The 9586-nt window shown below is 31.2% G+C and overlaps 1 protein-coding gene across 1 annotated transcript; it reads left to right on the forward strand.

The window, feature by feature from the left end:
* Positions 1-6523: 6523 nt before the first annotated feature.
* Positions 6524-7030, forward strand: LOC129753974 (general odorant-binding protein 99b-like). Its single transcript, XM_055749828.1, has one exon. It carries the CDS (start codon positions 6524-6526, stop codon positions 7028-7030), a length of 507 nt encoding a protein of 168 aa, XP_055605803.1.
* The last annotated feature ends 2556 nt before the right edge of the window (positions 7031-9586 follow it).

Genomic DNA, 9586 nt, shown 5'->3' on the forward strand with positions numbered 1-9586 from the left:
TTGACAATAATGATTAAATTTAAAAAAAATGACAAAATTGACAAAATTGTCAAAATTGACAAAATTGACAAAATTGACAAAATTGACAAAATTGACAAATAGACAAAATTTACAAAATTGGCAAATTTGACAAAATTGACAAAATTGACAAAAATGACAAAAATTTACAAAGTTGGAAAAAATTACAAAATTGTCCAAATTGTCAAACCTTTTTGGCAAAATTGACAAAATTGATAAAATAAACCATATTTTCAAAAATGACAAATTGACAAAATTGACAAAATTGACAAAATTGACAAAATTGACAAAATTGACAAAATTGACAAAATTGACAAAATTGACATTATTGACAAAATTGACAAAATTGACAAATTGACAAAATTGACAAAATTAACAAAATTGACAAAATTTAAAAATTGACAAAAGTGAAAAAATCAAAATAATGACAGGATTGAAAAAAATTGACAAAATTGACAAAATTGACAAAATTGACAAAATTGACAAACTACAAAGTCAAAGGTGTGAATATTATCAATAAATTACTGTTTTTTCATGCAATAACGGAAATTTACATCGTTTTCTCATGGAATATTATAATATACAGATTATATAGAACTTTTTTGTAAATTTTTCATGTGAAGTCGTTACTATTACATCGCATACAGCAAAGCGGTCTAGAATGAGGACACTGCACTCAATCATATTTTTCAATATTTGATCAAATATTTATTTTTCTCTTATGTTTCGGAAAATTGCCTGGTTTTTTTGAAAAATAGTCGATAAGTTCGAATGCGCAACGATTCCATCCATGAAGAGCAAAACAAATGATTATGATGTTAAACTAAATCTTTATAGTAGGGTGGTCTAACCGGTTTTATCGAAACCGGTAAAACCGTCCATTTTCTCAATACCGGAATACCGACTTATGGGACGGTAAAAAACCGGTATTTCCGGTAAATTTCTCATCATTATTTGTCATTGTTCTAAAATTGAAACAGCTAAATATTTTTTTACCAAATATTTATAAGTACAAATACTCAAATTATGTTCAATCAGCTTCCAAATCCAAACTCAATAAACCTTACTGCAAGGTTTATGTAAGATTTGATTATTGCTAAAACTTGTCGATGTAACTTTTTGAATTATAGCTTTATCATGAAGCTTTACACATTTCAGTTCAGCTATCGAACTAACGCACCACTACATTTAAAGACTGTACAAGTGTACAATGACTGAAAAAAGACACAGCTAAAGAAATTTAAGATTGCTTCACTATAATCACTGAATTTTTCATTGATAAGCTGGAATTTGAAAAAAATTGCAAAAATGGTCTATCTATGAACAGGCCATATTTATCAAAACCGTTCCAAGCGGTGCCGGGCTTTCACAAATTTGAAATTTTAAAACGAAAAATAATGAAATCTGATTAGAAACTTCCTAGTTTGTTTCAAAACATAAAATGTTTCAATAGAGTCAGCATTTAAACACATGTTAACATCAATTCTAATTTCAGTTCTTACGAAACATTCAACAGAGTCAGCATTTAATCATATATGTAACTGTTTGTATGAATTTTTTTATCAATATTTTCAAGGTCATCGATAGAACTCTGTTATTTTTATTTTTAACGCTGTTGAAGCATTTCCTTTTTCCAGACAAAGCAGTAGCAAAGTTTTTATAAATTTGCAACAGTATTATTGCAACAAAGAGCGTATGGATCAGATCCAAACAACTATATTATTGCTGAATTTTGACTGGTTTTAAAAGATTTTTTTTCTATTTGTTCGTTTTATTTTTGGGAAGGCAAACTTTATGTGATCACTACCTAGGTTGCGGGGAAAACATCTGTATTCTAGATAACAATAATCTGCAATTCTGTAAGTCAACCAAAAACTTTGTGACAGTATTTTGAGTTTTGTTTATTAATAAGTTAAGTCATTGTTTTAACAAAAAATCTTTTTGTATACCAATTTAATATCATTTTCATGAAAGACTATATAAACTTTAATTAAATCTGTAAAATCTATTCTTAAATAAGAATACTGTTTAACAGAGTAAAGGTCAAAAATTCGTTGAAAATAATATGAAGTTTCTAGAGTTTCCGCAACATCACAGCGAAATTATAATAATAAAACGCAGATGAGAAATATTATGATTATCATGAAGATGATGATAGAATAATGACAAAGGGATACTTTAAAGGCACAATACCAGTTTTTTCCATAGGAAATGTTGCTAAATCTACTGCGTTATAAATTCTGAGAATTTTATGCCATTAAGCCTATGATCATTTAGTATCCGGGCAGTTACAAACGTGTGTATTTTAAAAACTATTCATTTGATCAAAAAACTTTCTGTGGAGGAAATGAAGGTGTTTAATGTAAAAATAAAAAAAAATATTTATCAATGATTTCAAGAAATACTCTAACTTTTTCATAAAATCTCTTTTTTATCTTTGCACACTTTTTTCAGTCATGTATTGATTTAATTTTTTCACCACAGAAGCAAAATCTTTGCAAAGTCATGATATTTTACACAAACTCACCTAGAAAAAGCTATTGGAATCTGGTTGGAACTTTTTTATGAGTAGGCATCTCGAAGAATTTGATCTCTTAAATCCAGTTTTAACATAAATTTTTTTGTCCATCAGAACATATCTGTCATATTGCGTAAAAACCGGATGCACAGATTGCGATCTTTGGAATTGATCATTATTAGTTATTTACTTGGTGTTTACTACCCAAGTAACACTCATTGTTTTATAAGATTCTCCAGGCCTCTTATGAAACTTAAAGTTGGTCTTGTAGCCGATAAAAAAACCTAAATTGTTGCTTGGGTAGTCAGGCAACACTTTTTGCCTGCCGGAAATGGATTTTTTGCATTATTTTAGGAGTCTGGATTCAGTTATCCCCAATAACCATAAATTTTTCATTTGGTCCGAAAAAAAAAATCAGAAAAAATCAACAGTTCATGAGCTTTCAAGTCAACAATGAAGAATTTTCGAGGCGCAAAATGCGTAAAAGGAGCAAATTTGTGCAAAATTATTTTTACCATGTCTTCTTGCATCGTAAATATCTCAAAACACTTAAAAATCTATCAAAAATGGGCAAGATAGTCCTTTTCATAACCAACACAACGCTACTAAAGTTTTGCATATCCGAGCTCTATTAACGTAGCTATCCCCGAAATAAAGTGCCCAGATACTAAATGATCATATCCTTACAGCTGCAATTAGACGAAATCTTTTCATATAAGGTACACCGGGGTAAGTGGGGACGCGGGGTAAGTGGGGACGGTGGCTATTAAAACAATACTGTGAACTATTTTTTCAAACTTCTAATGCAGAATGTTAAATGTACTTGTAATCTATCCAATAACTGTAAAAGAGATACGGTTCCGACAATTGCGGATGTTTACGGTGACTTTTTGTAAATTTTCTATTTTTAACTACGATGTGGAGTTGATGTGCAACTTTTTCAATCGCAAATTTCTCGTAAACTAGCTGGCTCTTGATGAAAAACTCTACATTGAAACAATCCTTACATTCGGAACAACCAGTTAGGAAAAGAATCGACGGTCAAAAATTGCGAAAAAAGGGTTTATTTGCAAAAATCTAAAATTATGTCTCCAAACCCTACCTGGGGTAAGTGGGGACGGCTTTATACATACTTGATGTTTACACATTTTTTCAATTTTCTCTCCTTCATTCAATACAATTTAACTTTATTTAGCATTCAGATCATGAAACGTTGGGAAAAGTACTTGTTTTTTTTCTAAAATAAGTATATATTTTCGATAATATCGGATTACACACAATAACCATTGAAAGGTGCCTTAATAATAGTACCATGGACTTTTTTCAAAATTTCGGACGGTTCGAGCAATAAAGTAACGTATTCAACCAAAAAAACACAAATTTGGTGAAAATTTCCTGAGAAATCAAAGGGAAAATCTACCGTCCCCACTTACCCCATAAAGCGGGGTAAGTGAAGACACCAGCCGTCCATAACAATTTACGTGATAACTTTTTTCGCTTTGCGTCTATCAAGCTCATCTCTTCAGCATTTGTGAACAACATGTTCTGCATCACATTGAACGCGACTTAATCAAAATTGACCCACTGCTGATTTTTAATGATTTTTTAAAGTTCAACTATACGAAAAACCGTCCCCACTTACTCCGGTGTACCTTACTTTGAAAAATACCGGTTTTACCGGTTTTATAGGATTTATCGGTTTTATAAATTACAAATACCGAAATACCGAATTTGAAAAAAAACCGGTAAATCCGACCACCCTACTTTATAGGCAATTTATAGATGTTAGTCAGAAAATAGTTCTTTTTTTTTTGTTATTGTGACAGGTTTTATTTTAATAAATGCGTTTTAAAAACCTTTTTTCGCTGAAAATGAATTATTTGGTTTTCTGCATCGGGAAGTGATTTTGAAACTTTTGAAAAAAATCATTTCAATTCATATGGTTGTATAAGATATTTGTAATGCTCTCATCAGAACCTCCTGTAGGTGGGCCTTTTTAATCATATTGGTTTTATAGATGCTTTAATGAAGATTATATAACTAAACTTTACTTTATAGCGAAGTTTTCAAGCCCCCTTCCATTTTCTTATAGAACTAAAACTGCCACTTTGGAGGTACTCATTGATGCTGTTTTTAAAATGGTGTTGAATAAAAAATACAATCTGCAACTTCATGTTTAAATATTTGATTCTGAAGGGTTTCTGCGGTGTTGCAAAGTATTGTGTATGCAACTCATTGCAAACTCGATGTTTTCATCACTCGTCGTCGGTGATGGTAAATTTCGCTCGTCACGCTTGACCCGACTAGTTTTGTTTCATCAAACGACTGGCACTGTTCTCAATTGACGGAGCCTCACTACTCGCATGACGGACAAAGCACGACAAGAATCAACATTTCTCCATCATCGACTGGCGAAGCTCCTACACATGGTCAAAATTTCTTCTGAGAGTGACTGGCAAATCTCTTCACACTTCGATCGGCTGCTGACGGCAGGCAGGTACAACTAATTGAACGACTTGCTGGCAGAGAGCAACAATAGCAATAAAAAACTGAAAACTAGCTTGCTGGCAGGAGCAACAATAATAATAAATGCGTTTCTTTTTCGTCATCGGTCGTTTGAATGCGATTCCTTGACTAGGTTATTATTTTAGCTTCAAATGAATGGGGAATGAATGACTGGCAAACGAAGTGACTGGTCGTTAAGGAACAGTCAATTGAGTTTGACGGACCAAGAGGCTTCACAGCCACAGCTTCACGCCTCATGACGATGATATTTGCCAAGCCTGCTCATCGTTATTATCCAACTTGGCCAGCTTTTTTGCATTGATGTATGACTCGTTCTGAAAAAATCTACGTTTTGTAACTTGTTGCGTAAATAACTACAGGGTGAAAATAAAGTTCCCGTACTTATTTAAAGTGCTCAAAATTTCTTCTTATAAAATCAAATCGAATCAACCAAGCCATAGTAACATTCTTTGGAATCTTGCTTGGCTATCAGGTTAAACTGAAAAATATGAAAATAGTTCAAAATACCCTCCTTAGACATCTATACATTTTTCAGTAAGTGGAACATTTATTCGACAATGCTCGCTACTAAAACTCTTAACAGGATTTTTTTCGTCAATGCCAAGATTTTAACAAATGGGCCACTTTACTAGCATCAATTGTTGAGTTGAGTTGAGTCAGCATGAAAAATCATGGATGAGTTTTGAACCAAAACAAAGATTTTAAGACCCCAGAGTTTGAAAAATTCAAAAATTCATTGGATAAAATGAATCTGGGGGTCGTTTAGGGCGTTTTATCTTATCTGATTTTTTGGATTTTGAGGAAGAAGGAACGATTTTTCCTACAAACTTATTAGAACTGATTATGTTTTTGATTTTCAGCTCTAAACTGTCACAAAATGCGTAAGCATTTTTTGAGACGCACTTCACAGTGTATTTATTTTTTAATTAACTTCAAAAATACATGATACAACAAGAAAAACTTGCACCATCACGAAACACAACCGCCTCCGTTAGTTTTGTAAAGAGAAAAATGTTCGGATTGTAAAAAAAGTAGCTTACAAGTCAAACTTAAATAAGGCCACGTGTGCCGACGAGGAACTTCCGCCATCTAGCCCAGGCGACACTTGTAATGAAGCCAGCCGCAGCAGCAGCTGCCCGAAAGTCGTCACGTTTCTGGAACGCCGGGGATACCCTTGATCAAAATATCCAATTTCTCCCAAAACCAATGAGAAAAAAGTTCCCAGATACGTACATAGAAGGAAGTTGTGGGTGGATGAAAAAAAAACTTTCTACCGGTAAAACAACCGACTCGGAGAAGAAAGCTGAGAAAAAAGTTCCCATCTCTAGAACGCCCCGGCTGACTGAGGACGTGACTTTTCGTTCAGTTGCCGCGCCCCAAATTGTTTATAAATATCCACCCGGGGAGTGTTGACTTTCCTAACAGTTTGGATTCTGATGTTGCACCATCTTCGAATGTGCCATGGATCGTCGTAACGGAAAGAACCCGTTACTGTTATCGCTTCTGATGCTGGTGCTGCTGATGCCGCAAATCTTGGAAGCTTTCCGGCAAGAGTCAGCACCGGTACGTCGCAGCTTCCACCAGGTGATTCGGACCATACGCACCTGTGCTCGGATTGATCACGTGCCGGAGAACTTGGTCTCGCAGTACATGAGATGGGTATTTCCGGACGAACCGGTGACCTGGAGTGTGGTTCGCTGCATCGGAGAATCCCTCGGACTTTACGATGCAACCGGATGCTTCCGTGAGGGACCCAACGTGGATCAACTGTATCTGCAGCTGGACGTTGGCCGTGGTTTGAAGCGACTCAGCAAATGTGACTTCCGCCAGAAGATGGACCTATGTGGGCGGGTTTGGCGAGCGAGAGGAACTTTCCGGAGCGATTGCGAGAAAGCTTACCGGTTGATGTACGAATGTGCCAAGGAAGAGTTCGATCACTATCTCCAGACGGAGCAAGTTGTTGCGTAGATGTTTATTGTTTTTTTCTTGTTAAAATCTGATTTGAATAAAAAGATAAAATATTAAACTAAATAATATTTGTAATTTTATTCCTTACTGATCAATTTTGAATGAGAAGTATTTCTCTAGTGAAAATTCGATTTGAATGACAAAAATGACAAAAATGACAAAGATGACAAAAATAACAAAAATGGCAAAAATGACAAAACTGACAAAAATTACAAAAATGTCAAAAATGACAAGAATGACAAAAATGACAAAAATGACAAAAATGATAAAAATGACAAAAATGACAAAAATGACAAAAATGACAAACATGACAAAAATGACAAAAATGACAAAAATGACAAAAATGATAAGAATGACAAAAATGACAAAAATTACAAAAATTACAAAAATGACAAAAATGACAAAAAATATTCAAGAATGACAAAAAAAAATGACAAAATTGACATAAAAATAACATATAAAGAACATGAAAATGACACATAAATGACAAAAAATTGCCATAAAAATGACACAAAAATGAAAAAAAAAACAACAAAAATTGACAAATTTGCCGAAAATGAAAAAAGTGACACAAAAAGAAAATTCATACAAAAATGACACAAAACGTCACAAAATTACAGAAAATTGATAGAAAATTGACACAAATGTGACAAAATAAAAACACAAAAATGGCGCAAAAATGGCGCAAAAATGACACCAAAATGACAAAAATAACATTAAATTTTCATAAATATTACAGAAAAATGATACATAAATGACTTGAAAATGACATAAAATTGACTCAAAAATTACACAATAATGGCACAAAAATGACAAAAATGAATTAAAACAACACAAAAATGACAAATATGTCAAAAATGACAAAAATAAAACTAAAATAACACCAAAATTACAGAAAATTGATAGAAAAATGACACATAAAGACACAAAAATTACAGAAAAGTGATACAAAAATAACACCATAATGACTCAATAATGACTCAATAATGACGCAAAAATGACACAAAAATGACACAAAAATGACACAAAAATGGCACAAAAATGACACAAAAATGGAAAAATGACAAAAATGACAAAAATGACAAAAATGACAAAAATGACAAAAATGACAAAAATGACAAAAACGACAAAAATGACAAAAATGACAAAATGACAAAAATGACATAAATGACAAAAATTACAAAAATGACAAAAAAGATAAAAATGATAAAAATGATAAAAATGATAAAAATGACAAAAATGACAAAAATGACAAAAATGACAAAAATGACAAAAATGACAAAAATGACAAAAATGACAAAAATGACAAAAATGACAAAAATGACAAAAATGACAAAAATGACAAAAATGACAAAAATGACAAAAATGACAAAAATGACAAAAATGACAAAAATGACAAGAAAAAAATGACAAAAATGACAAAAATGACAAAAATGACAAAAATGACAAAAATGACAAAAATGACAAAAATGACAAAAATGACAAAAATGACAAAAATGACAAAAAAGACAAAAATGATAAAAATGATAAAAATAAAAAAATAACAAAAATGACAAAAATGACAAAAAAGATAAAAATGATAAAAATGATAAAAATGACAAAAAATGGCAAAAATGGCAAAAATGACACAAAAATAACACAAAAATGATACAAAACGATACAAAAATGATACTAAAATAACACAAAAATGACCCAAAAATGGCAGAAATGACAAAAAAATGACAAAAATTTCAAAAATGACTAAAATTTCACAAAAATGACAAAAAATTCCCAAAAATTATACAAAACTGACAAAAATGACAAAAATGACAAAAATGACAAAAATGACAAAAATGACAAAAATGACAAAAATGACAAAAATGACAAAAATGACAAAAATGACAAAAATGACAAAAATGACAAAAATGACAAAAATGACAAAAATGACAAAAATGACAAAAATGACAAAAATGACAAAAATGACAAAAATGACAAAAATGACAAAAATGACAAAAATGACAAAAATGACAAAAATGACAAAAATGACAAAAATGACAAAAATGACAAAAATGACAAAAATGACAAAAATGACAAAAATGACAAAAATGACAAAAATGACAAAAATGACAAAAATGACAAAAATGACAAAAATGACAAAAATGACAAAAATGACAAAAATGACAAAAATGACAAAAATGACAAAAATGACAAAAATGACAAAAATGACAAAAATGACAAAAATGACAAAAATGACAAAAATGACAAAAATGACAAAAATGACAAAAATGACAAAAATGACAAAAATGACAAAAATGACAAAAATGACAAAATTGACAAAAATGACAAAAATGACAAAAATGACAAAAATGACAAAAATGACAAAAATGACAAAAATGACAAAAATGACAAAAATGACAAAAATGACAAAAGTGACAAAAGTGACAAAAAAGATAAAAAAGATAAAAATGATAAAAATGATAAAAATGACAAAAATGACAAAAATGACAAAAATGACAAAAATGACAAAAATGACAAAAATGACAAAAATGACAAAAATGACAAAAATGACAAAAATGA

The sequence above is a fragment of the Uranotaenia lowii genome, chromosome 3, assembly GCF_029784155.1.
Source record: "Uranotaenia lowii strain MFRU-FL chromosome 3, ASM2978415v1, whole genome shotgun sequence".
Taxonomy (NCBI): Eukaryota; Metazoa; Arthropoda; class Insecta; order Diptera; family Culicidae; genus Uranotaenia; species Uranotaenia lowii.